The sequence below is a fragment of the Manacus vitellinus genome, unplaced genomic scaffold (assembly GCF_001715985.3).
Source record: "Manacus vitellinus isolate BGI_N305 unplaced genomic scaffold, ASM171598v3 scaffold_57_pilon, whole genome shotgun sequence".
Lineage (NCBI taxonomy): Eukaryota > Metazoa > Chordata > Aves > Passeriformes > Pipridae > Manacus > Manacus vitellinus.
Window position 1 is genome coordinate 968115 of NW_021940666.1, and position 12179 is coordinate 980293.

The following is a 12179-nucleotide window of genomic DNA, read 5'->3' on the forward strand; positions in this document are numbered from 1 at the left end:
TGCTTAGCCCACAGTCAAATGCTGAAGACCTATTATTGATGTTCTGAATGCTAATTGCTTCCACCACATTATCTTTGTTGTGAAGCTTCACCTCTTGATGAATGGAACCAGCCTCTGAATGCCAAATCAGCCCCATCAAGTTCAAGTCAAAGGTCTGGCAACAACAGAACCTTTCCACACTCATCAGATGCATTATCATATTGCCAACTTTCCTGCTAAATGTGAACTCCTTGTACTGCCTGGATTTATCTGGAGGGAGGTGGTGATACTGTAAGTAGCTCATCATTCAGACAGCACAAGGAGTATTTACCCAATTAGCTGGTTTAGCCTGGGATAGTGTTACACTCGCTATTATTTAGAGTTTTGATATCTGTCAAGAATTACAGGACAGATAGCTTACTCTGTGTGTGTGGTGTGTGTACACATTAAGTCATGTGTCTATGTGATTTGCAGAATTCAGCTAAACTCCAATTTGTTTATTTCTGGTGTTAATTGATCTTTTTTTATTGATACACCTAAAAGGGAACATTGTCCTTGTTCACCTCACATAACTGACCACCACAAAGTCCATTCCTGAAATCTCGGTGTATGTGCTTTCTAAATCTATTATTTTCGATTAAAATTTTTCCTGAAGCTTAAGAGGGAGATTCACATTACTCTCAAAATATGTAACACCAAACTGGATTAGTTTTTAATAATTCTGTCAAATCTGAATGTTCCTTTTTTTTTTTTTTTGGTATTTTTTTGGGGGTATGTTGTTTGTTTTTTTCTTAAAGCATTTACTGAACTGTCTAGTCCTACTGGCAAAATGACTTAAACACATTTTGATAGACCATTTACCTCATCATAAATTTGTCTTAGAAAGAGTTTGTTTTGTGGTACAGGTCTTGTTATAGTTTCAAGACACATGATGAACAGCATAATGCCTCAGTTCCTTCTCCAGCTATGTTATCCATATCATATTTGAGCAAGGATCAATGGTCTTTTTGTAATCAAAACGCTAATATTTGTGTTTAAAGGCTTTTTTTTCTCCCCATTATTTCAGGACACACAGGTCTCCCTTTGCATCTTAATGAGGTTCACCTCATTTGTCTTTTTTGCATGAAAACACTTATTTATTGAGTTAGGAAAAGCAACCCATATCCAAAGCATGTAATCAGAAGCTAAAGATGAACCCTCAGAAGTTCAGTTCAGTCAGCACAGGGCTGCCTGAAAGCTTCTTTGAATCCACCTAAAATGCTTTTGTGTGGAAAGCTCATGAAACTGGCACTTTTATAATTTCTGGGGGTTTACATATTTTCTGTTGCAGTCAAGTCAGCAATTCAGGACAAACTCATGGTGCTTCCATTTCTGGCCTCAGGTAGCAGAAGGCAACACAACACTCGTGAAGTTCAGATACAAAACTTGTAAAATCATGTAGTCCAACTCTTGGATATGCTGCTGAAACATTGATTTTCATGCTTAATTAAGCAAAATAATGTTTTGCTGGCATTCTATAGTACACAGGTAAACTTCAATTATCATGTTTTTATCCCTTGCTCCTCTGTTAGATAATGTTATCTGAAATATTTCCAGGTGTTGAACTGTATTTGTACAGCAAATCTTTCTTAGAAGCTACAAAATATTTTGCAGGCTGACATTTTTCTAATGTTACCACTTAATCAGAAGTTAAGAATGATTATTTTTGATTGTGTAGAAAAAATGTACAAGCAGAAAATGTTCTTAGAAATATATATAGAAAACCCACCAATATTTCACCAATAAATAGCTGTTGGGGCATTTTCTACTCCTTTTTAAGAAGGACTGAAATGTGCAATGTTGACAGTTGTCACTGAAAATGTCCTTTATAAAATAATTCCCTCTACTTCTAATCTTTTCTTACCCTTACAGTCAGTGTAGTAAAATGTTGAAAACAAAATACTTTAATGATATTATTACTGCAGCCATTCCTATTTTAAAATGGGGCTTAATCAAAAAATATTTTTGAGCCATTGATTTGTGGCAAAGGTTTAAACAATCTGCTTCTGTGGTTTGTTTTTGGAAGCAAAACCAGTTCGAACTGGACTTTTGGCACATTTAACCAGCATTGTTTCAGACTTGGAGTAAAACTTTATATTGGCTCGAAGACTATAGATTTGTTGCAATCTTTGCAGTTCACTGAACTTTTTTTCTTTTTTTTTTCCCTGTGCATACATATTTCAAGTAAACTCTGTGGTTATAACAAGTGACACGTTATGGACCCTAAATCGTTGCACTGTGAAATATGCACAGAAAAAGGACAAATGAAGATATCAAGGGTCTGTTCCATTTTTCACTGAACTGTAAAATGCCACCCTTGTTGTACAGCAGATCACTGGTTCTGAGCAGGGCTCATTGACTGCTAAGTTGTGGATAGTGTTTCACTTTCTGCAACTGTTAATATCCTGGCTTATCCAGGCATAATGACCTCTCTATTTGTGACACATTGTTGAATTTTCTGGTTCTTTTAACTTATTCAAACCTTTTTTTTTTTTTTCCCCTTTTCTCCATTCATTGGAAGGCTGGAAGGATTCTGAATTGAGCTGTGGTGCAGACCTGCCTCGCTGTTGGTCAGCCAATTACAGTTGAAATCGGTGGTGGTGGCACATCTGTAGGTAAATATAAATTTAAAAGTGTAAAGGAGAGGTATTCTACATCTGCACTAGCTCTTCTTTTGTAGAGGGTACTGCATGTGTTTTGGATAATATTGGCATATCTGCAATATTGTTTGGCTTCATTAGTTCTGATACAGTAAGTAATCCATACTGCAATAATCTGTATTATCCTATAGCTGACATTTGATGTTTAAATGGATTGGAATTAGATTCCAACTTTATGACTAGTCACTAAATTACTATCACATCATAATACGTAAGGTATTGAGTATTTTAAATGTTGATAAAGATTTACATTTTTAAGGACTTTGACACTTCAAAATATGAAAAGAGAAAGGAGTTTCATGTAGTGTACAACGCTTGGTGTTCAGACCTGAATACTTCCTCTGATCTTACAAGGATCTGAAGTTGGTGGAAGTGTACCATCTTAGTTCAGATTAGGACCCATACCTATATTTTTATTCTTCTACTTGTTCCCCACCAAAAGAACAGTATTTATTAGTTTTTATTTGCATAGTATGTTCTGAATAGCTCCAAGTTTTCTCTGGCCCTACCATGAGGAAATTGAATTTTGTAGGGCTGTTTAAGCTGCCTCCAATAATAAGTAGAGTATATTTGTGTATTCCTGGAATATGTCAGGTGTATAAATATTTTACTTATCTTCAACGTTGCTGACTGTCTTTTATGCTGTGTTTTCTATGCCTCCTTCCTTCCTAAAATCTGTAAATCTTGCCATACTTCACTGACAGAGAACTTTGAAATCCATATATTGAATAATATGGTGGCTCTAATATTCAATACTGAAGACTTTTCTCCTGGTATCAGTTTGTATTTTTGTGTCTATCATTGAAATGTTCTCAAACTCTCTGTTGGTAAATTGAGGCCTCTATGATGTGGTGAGGTTATTAAAAAAAAAAAAGGCAAATATTGATTTAGATGTTGATGCCAGTCTTCCATAGCCTTCAAGAGCCTGAAAAGAATCCACTTACTGTCTTTTTATGTGGCTCTCTGTAAAAGCACCTGCAAATATTTACAGCACTGACCATCACTAGGCCTAGGCTGCATCAGAAGAGTCAAAGGGGAAGGAAGATCTCTTAATAAATTATACCTATGACCTAGTTGAGCATGCCATCATTTGCTAAGATGGATGTGTTCCCAGTGGCACAGCTCCAAGGGGTCACTGTGCCTTTTATGCCTGGACTTTTCAGAGAAGAAATGACTGCACGGGATAGGATGAATGTTTTACTAGACCATTGGGCACATTGATTTTGATTTTCATGGATATGTAGATCAAATTGAAATAACCTAAAGGGGCTGATGTGATACCCTGGGACTGTTAGACATGTCAAGATTTGTAGCAAGTCTGTGTGTTTCTACTTCTTGGTACTCCCTGTAGAAAAATAGCGTGGGGTGTCATTGAGATCTGTCACTCGCTGACACTTAGGGGGAAAAAAATAACCCCTACCTCTGCTAGGCATTCCCTAGACATGTCCCAGATGAATAAGACTGTGTACTGAACCCAGTTTTGATTTATTTACATTTAAAGCAAGTGTTCTGCAAGTCAGACACGCACAATCCTGGCTGGCTGATATATCCTTAAGCAACTGTCTGTATATTGGCATGTGAAGAATTCCTTCTTGCCTGATGTAGGACACTGCTTCAGAAATGTGTTTTTGTAAACACCCTGAAACTACAGAGCAAGAACAGCTTCTATTTGAAAACTTGATAACATTGCATTTATTTAAGGAACCTTTGTTCAACTGTCATGTCAAAAGGAACTATTTATACAACTATAAAATGTCAAAATTCATAGAGAATGAAGATATTCGAAGAACAGAAATTAAGAAAAACCCAAACAGCACAAACTTAATCTTATTTGAAATTCAGACTTTTGAATCTGCCTGGGACATTTAAAGATTTTTTTTTTTAACATGAATTTGTATCACCCAAGGCTCAAGAAAAAAATTATGTTGTATGGGTTATTTAGAGCTCAGACTTTATTTTAAACATCAGGGTCATAATTTTCCCTGTATGTGTGCAGTGCCTTTTGTTTTATTTGAAACTGTTTTACAGTTTAAAAAAACCTGCATCACTCTTAGGTAAAGATGAATTTATCTTTGTATCATACAAATTTAGCAGATATGCCTGTGGAATATAAATTTAAGTTTTGTGACTCTCTGATTTTTGTTCAGCTGATATAGATAACTTAAAATTATGATTTTAAATTTGTCAGATTGACAGGGAGATTGCAATTTTTGTCTTACTGTCAGGAATATCTACTTTTCCTCTTCTTCTTAGCATGTATTGTTCCCAGCTTCCATATCTGGCATAAAAGTATTGCTCAGTGTCTCTCTTTTGATATATAAAGAAAGGTTGGTTTTAGTAAAGAAGTGACCACAAGAAGCTAGTCAGGGACAACTTATTAATTTTATATAGTTTGACTTATAAACTGATTTTCACCATTTCTTTAACTTATAAAAGACTAAAAATTTGGACTGGCTTCAAGAACCTTACTATAAAGACTTTACATTCCAATATGTTCGACTTTCAAACTTATTTTTTTGTAAGTCCTCTGAAACAGATGCAATTCTGATATAGAAAATCAGGCTTAGACTATTGTTCTAGGGAAATATGATACTTTCTGATATATTTATTGAGTATTGCTTTAATGCAGACAGTGAAATAAAACACTACATATGGATATATACATATATCTTTGGAGTCACAAATAAAATAATATTTACCTATATATTTTGAGAAAATGAATGAAGCTACATGTGTAGTGATGTTCCTCAGGGTTCAATTCCAGGGCCACTTCTGTTCCATATCCTTATCAATGATCGGGATGCAGGAGTTGAATGTACCAGTAGCAAGTTTGCTGATGATACCAAACTGGGATGTGCTGTTGACCCTCTTGGAGGATGAGAGGCCTTGCAGAGGGATCTAAACAGGCTGGAGCTTTGGGTTGTGATTAATGGGATGGAATTTGACAAGTCCAACTGCTGGATTCTGCACCTGGGATGGAGTAACATTGTGCACAGGTATAAACTGGGAGAGGAGTGGCTTGAGAGCAGCCCTGCAGACAGGGATCTGAGGGGCTGGTCAGCAGCAACTCTATAGGAGCCAGAGTGTACCCTGGCAGCCAGGAGGGCAAACCTCTTCCTGGGGAGCATCAAACACAGCTCAGCCAGCCAGGAAAAAGAGGTGATTATCCCCCTGAGTTCAGTGTTGGCATGGGCTCGAGTGCTGTGTGCAGTTCTGGGTCCCACAGTTTGAATGTGAAGGTCCTTGAATGCATCCAGAGAAGGGTAACAAAGCTGGGGAAAGGGTTGGAAGGAGTCACAGAATATGCTGAATTGGAAGGGACCCACAAGGATCACTGAGTCCAACTCTTGGCCCTGCACAGGACCATCCCCAAGAGTCACACCCTGTACCTGAGAGGATCATCCAAAACCTTCTTGAGCTCTATCAGGCTTGGTGCTGTGACCACTGCCCTGGGGAGCCTGTTCAGTGCCCAACCACCCTCTGGGGGAAGAACCTCATTCTAATATCCAACCTAAACCTCCCCTGCCACAACTTCAGGCCATTCTGACTTTGGCCTTGTCTAGATTGGAGAAAAAGAGGCTGAGGGGTGACCTCATTGCTCTCCACAGTTTCCTGAGGAGGGTAAGAGGAGAGGGAGGTGCTGATCTCTTCTCCCTGGGATCCAGTGATGCGTGGGAATGGTTCAAAGCTGTGGCAGGAAAACTTCAGACTTGACATTAGGAAGCATTTCTTTACCAAGAGGGTGGTCAAACAATGGAATTGGTTTCCCAGATTGGTGGGTGATGCCCCAGGCCTGGCAGTGTTTAAGAGGCATTTGGACAATGCCCTTCATAAACATGCTTTAACTTTTGGTCAGCCCTCAAGTGGTCAGGGAGTTACAATAGATAGTCATTGTAGGTCACTTCCAACAGAGCCTGTCTAGTTTAGATAGAAAAAAAATATGTTCAGAAATCTGTTTTCTTTTTCATAATGAAGGGGTTTGGGTTCAAATTCAATTCAAAAGTTTAATGGAAAATGTAATAATTATGAAACTGATTTAAAAATTCCAATGTTGCTGATATCATATGGTGCTGGAAAATTGTTCTGCTTGAGATAGGTTTTTCTGATTTATTTTACTCTAGTACAAAAATTGATTAATTTTCACTCCAAAAAGTCTTAAAGCATGATTCATTTCCCATTCCTTTAGAATAAGCTGTAGAGGACTTAATTCTTTTCCACATCTTTATTCACTGTATTACATGCTTATTCATGGTGTTAGCTTCAGAAATCAAGTGTTATTTCCTGGCAAAGTCATGCTATTTGAAGTGTAAATGCTGTTTTATCTGCTAATTTATTATCTGTGTTTTAGAAAAATGAGATGTAGCTCTTTGAGTTACTCATTTTGTATCAGGAACAAAAGCAGCACCTATCAACAGTGGGTTTAGGAATCACTGACTCCATGTACTGTAAAGTATTGCATTATATCTGTATTTGGTAAATACTAGTTTTTGGTTTGGGTTTTTTTTGTTGTTGTTGTTTGTGTGTTCCCTTTTTCTATATGAAACCTTCAATGAATGGTGTTTACTATTTTGATGCTGTGATACCACTATGTTATTTGTTGTTCATGTTATTTTTATAAATATCTTCTATTTAATGAATAAATAGAAACTTACTATGTCCTATAAAAACTACTTTAAATTTAACACAACTTGTTCATAATTTTACTTATGAATTTTGATTTTTATTTTGGTTTTAATGTTTTGTTTCTTGAATTGCAGTTTCAATTATGCAGTAAAAATGGGCCTTATTCCTTAATCTGCATAGTAACTTGTGATAACTAAGAGTCAGTGTTTAGAAATGAGGCAACTCTAAAAATAAAATCTAAAGAGCAATTGACATCTAAAATGTCAATTTAGATTCTCTGCTCTTATACATATTTTTTTAACAGAAGCTTAAAACACATTCTGGGGTAGAAATTAAGACCATTAAGCTCAAGCTTGGTTACTAACACATTTCTATTAGCAGTTAACAAGCACAAAATAGAAAGAATTCATTTATTGAACAAACATGGCAAAACTAGTAAATAGGGAAATGTTCTTTGATTAAAGAAGTTACAGGCATCCTGTTTTTATTGCAAATCATACAACACCTTTGTGTAAAATTAAGGTGCTGTGGGGAGAATTTTGAGATACAATGCTTAATGTTGTTATGGATGAATCTCAGTGAGTTTTGAAAAAGTCCTCTGTCAAAGAAGGTGTCCTAAACCCAGCACTGAAAATTAATTTTTTTTTTTTTAATATTCAAGTCTAAGCAGAAATGTTAAATTTAGAAACACCTGTCTCTGCTGTAAACTAGAAAATTCATTGCAATAGAGGGTTTTTTTTTAAATAGTGTTGAATTACTGTTTGCTTGTCCTTAGTCTTGCACAGTTAAAAAAAGTAATACCTTTAAAATAGATTGTTGATATAAAATACAACATATTTTCCTGGAAAAATAAATTTGAGATGTTCCTTTCCAGTAGGCTTGGTCGGATCAAGAGCTTAAATGGCAATGAAAATGTGGGTGGTGTGAGGGCAATGATGTTCAGTGCACGGTGTTGAGAGAGGAGCTCCTCATTTGTGTTTGCTGTGGCCAGACATCTCTGCCAGCAGATGGTTGGAAGTCTGTTTTGCAGGTCAGCTGGTTCATACAAGTTACTGCCAGGAATCCATGGACAGCAATGGAAGGCTGGTGGAGTGGGTTTTTAATCCCCAGAGCCTTGTTATCTTCAAATAAATAACTAACGAGTGGTTTTGCATTAGCAGACCAGTGGGTTATATGCAGTGATTCGTGCATTCTTTAAATTGTGCCTTTTTCTGAGCACTTGAACATTTTGAAGACATTCACAGATGTGCTGGCAGCATCTGCAGCATTTCATATTCTTGATCTTGAGCAAACTGCAGAGAACCACTGTCCAGTAGCAAGTCAATAACATTCCACTCTGGCACCAACCTTCATCCTTTCACCTGGACATTGGATTAGACTCTGTTACCCACACATTTCCAATAGTCTTATGAAGTGATGACCACATTCCCATTGTTTTGTGTGTTATCTGGAATTATGATCCAGATCATCAGTAAATTAAAACTGAGTTGTCAGCAGTACAATTCTTTATTTCTCTATGCATACTGATTGTTATTTATACAAAAAAAATTGTAGTTTGCATTTCTAAAGTTTATGATTATAACACTATTTGGTTCTAACCTGTATTTCTTTTTATCAGGAAAAAATACTAGTAGTTAGTAGCAGGTCTCTTTGGAAAATGGTGTATTTCTCCATGTATTTCATATTCACTTTATCTGTAGTGTCATGTTATTTTAAGTTGCAGCATATGTAGGCCAACAAAAACTGACATAAGGGAAAGCAGCATAATACAGTGTAATGATATGTGACACATGCAGAATGAGGAGGAAACTTGCTTTCTTGGAACTAGTACCTATTGCTTACTGTGTTTGCCATTAACATACTCTCCTCCATGAAACACTCTCCCCTATGCAATCAAGGTACTCCTTACCTATGTCAGAAAATACCAGCTTGTCTTGAAAAAAAACCAGCAAAATCATCAGTTATTTTTTTGAGATGTTGATTCACAATTCATAATTCAACCCTGATTCACAAACTATTCTTATGCAGAAACAAGGAATTAATCTTGATATTTTTCCTTTACATTTTAGTTCATAGATTAATATTTCACATCATTCATATTTGTGAAAGGTCAAGCTATGTACTCTTATTCATGTGAACCTTATAGACAGCTTCAAAGAGAAATATAAGCCAATAAAAAGTAAACTTAAAAATGTAAGTAAATAAAATAAGTCAAATATCAATTCTAGGAAGGAAGCAAGATAAACTAATCAAGCTCTTTGACATGCTCTGAGTTTTGAACATGTATTTCACAATAGATTGCATTTCACTGCCCCACAGTGAACTGGATTTGAGTACAAATACGGGTAATAACTACCCTTTTGTTGTGTTAATTTTAACATGGGTCAGTTCTCTGCTTGCACTCATTGCATGGCTGCCAAATGCTTCCTTCTGTCACAGAAAAAGCAACGGCAGGAAAGGTGAAGAGCGAGAGAGAAACGACCCAGAATCACTTTTCTTGGCAGCAAGAGTGGCAAAGTGAGTGTGAAGTTCTCACAGAGGAAGAATTTGGTATTTAAAGAAATAGCAACTTCCCTCATTATTCATGTAGTCAAGTCTGAAAAATATACGAGAAATCTAAGTGAATGTATTTTGTCAGAATTAAAATGCAGATGGAACTAGGAAGCAGGATATAAAAGTTTCATAATATATTGTCTATACAAGTTGATAAACAGCAGGAGTTACTCTTATTGATTGGTGAAGAATTTTTTTTTCCTTAAGAAATAAAAGCACCCCACTGTTTACTGTATTCTTGCTATTGAAGGGATTTATTTTAAAGTAAAATATAAGTGGTCCTAAATTGAAAATAACAGCATTCATGGGAAAACTGAGAGAAGGCTCAAAAAACTGAAGCTAAAGCCAGAACTTCTCTGTTAGTGTCCAGTACAAATCAAGATCAAAGAGCCTAAATATTTTACTGTTAATAAGTATTCTTAAGACACAAGCAAAAAAGTCTTCTCAGAACTCGAAGATAGGTTTCAGTTTTGGTATTTTGTTTTCCACTTGAGCTTAGAAGTTTCACTGAATCTGTGGGATGCCCATTCAGAATTGGCTTTGGAAAATATGCCCAAGTGCTTAAATACTGTAGTAGTACCTGCCTTATAAATGAAATTCCTTATGTTTATTCACTAATGAGTTATGGAACAGAAAAACATGGCTTTTTTTTGTACTTGTGGGAAACTTCATTTTGTGACCATAGGGTTTTAGTAGATTATTGATTTCCATAGTGGTACCTGTCAAAGTATTTTAATAACTTCTGGTTTTGGTCTAACTTAGTCTAGTTAATATTATATGCTTCCTATTGAAAAATAGTAGAGGTGCTTATAGAACTTTAAACTAAAATTTTCATTATAAATAAAAAGTATTTTCTATAAATAAAGATTCTGCCCAATTTCATCATGAAGACAGCAGACTGACCACTGCTTAAATTGGAGTAGCACCTGAGAAACTGCCCTGCACTCATTTCCCAGACTGAGCTAAAGAAAACAAATTTGATCATATTGCCATGGTATGAGATCTGGATTTTGTAAGATTAGGTAGATGAGATGTCAGTGTCTCAAATTCAAGATTGTGGTATTTAAGTTGTGAGTGGTTGTTTTTTTTATTTGTGGCATTTTGCCATGTAAGTAAGGATCAAAAGAGTATGAAGAAGGCAAATTGACTTCATTAATGAAATAAAACGGTAAAATTTTCTCAGGTTTCAAAACCATCAGGAAGGCTTTTCTGTATGTGACATGTCTTGATTTCAGAATATGCTGCTTTTAACTTCTTTTAATATAATACATGGGAATGTGTGCCAAAATGTCACCTATATTTAATTAAATATTACCTCAAGACGGGGATACGGAATTTTGTTTCTTTGTATTTACAAGAATTTTCATTTTGAGAGCTGTTGGTCTTTATTCTTAAACTGATACATGTAATATTCAAATATTTCGGGGGATTTTCTCACTTTAATGCATATAAAAAGGTCATTATCTACTGCTGACTTTGAAAACTTTGTGAAATACAAAGTTCTCTACGTGCAGGAAACTCTTGTGCCGTCGGGTACATCGACGACCGCTTTCCCCACTGTTGCCTGGTGTTTAGACTGTTGTGATTCTGCTGATGTAGCTGATGTTTTTTTTTCTTCATTATTCCTCTGCCTTTGTCCTTTCCTCCAGGCTTACCCTGAGTTTGTCCTGACCTACCTAGAGGAACTAAATGAAAGAGAGGAGGTGACCCAGACAGAAAACCGTATTCACCATGGGGCCTGGTCTGCAGCTCATCAGGAGATAGACAGCAGCTCAGCAGAAGAGGTCACAGTATTAAGCCAGAGGCAGGTCAGAGACAGTCCCTTCAAAAACACATTTTGAAAAGAGAAATATCAGTGTGGAAGTCAGCTTATTTCCTTAAAAAAAAAAAATAACCCCTTTGATTCCTTAATTTCATAAGATATTTATATATTAGGCAAGTAATAGTTATGTACAGGATTATAAATGGATAAAAAGCTGTGTTTATTTCTGCCTTAGAACAGTTCATGCTCACAGCGCATGTAGGACAAATTTTTGAAATTTCCTATGTGGAAAAAACTCAAGGAAGGAAGAGAAACAACAACAAAAAAACCCAACTCACAAGATCTCCAGATTTGTTCCTCTTGATGCATCTTGACATAGCTATTTGTATTTCTGACATTTTCTGCTAATCAACAGCCTCGCTTGAAAAAGTAGACACACATTATTTTAATTAGCAATATATAAATTACCCGGTTGTACTTTCATCTCTTAGGTTCTGCAAAAAAAAAAAATATGTCAGCAACCCCAATCAGAAACAACTTTCAGGACCTTTGGACGCCCGTTT

General features: G+C 36.0%; 1 protein-coding gene across 1 annotated transcript in view; it reads left to right on the forward strand.

Moving 5' to 3' along the window:
• DCDC1 (doublecortin domain containing 1) overlaps positions 1-11695 on the forward strand; it is a 34919-nt gene extending 23224 nt beyond the window's left edge. The window contains exon 3 of the mRNA XM_029963255.1: positions 11504-11695. Within this exon, the coding sequence (XP_029819115.1) occupies positions 11504-11695 (192 nt within the window). The remainder of the gene's footprint in view (positions 1-11503) is intronic.
• Positions 11696-12179: the final 484 nt, after the last annotated feature.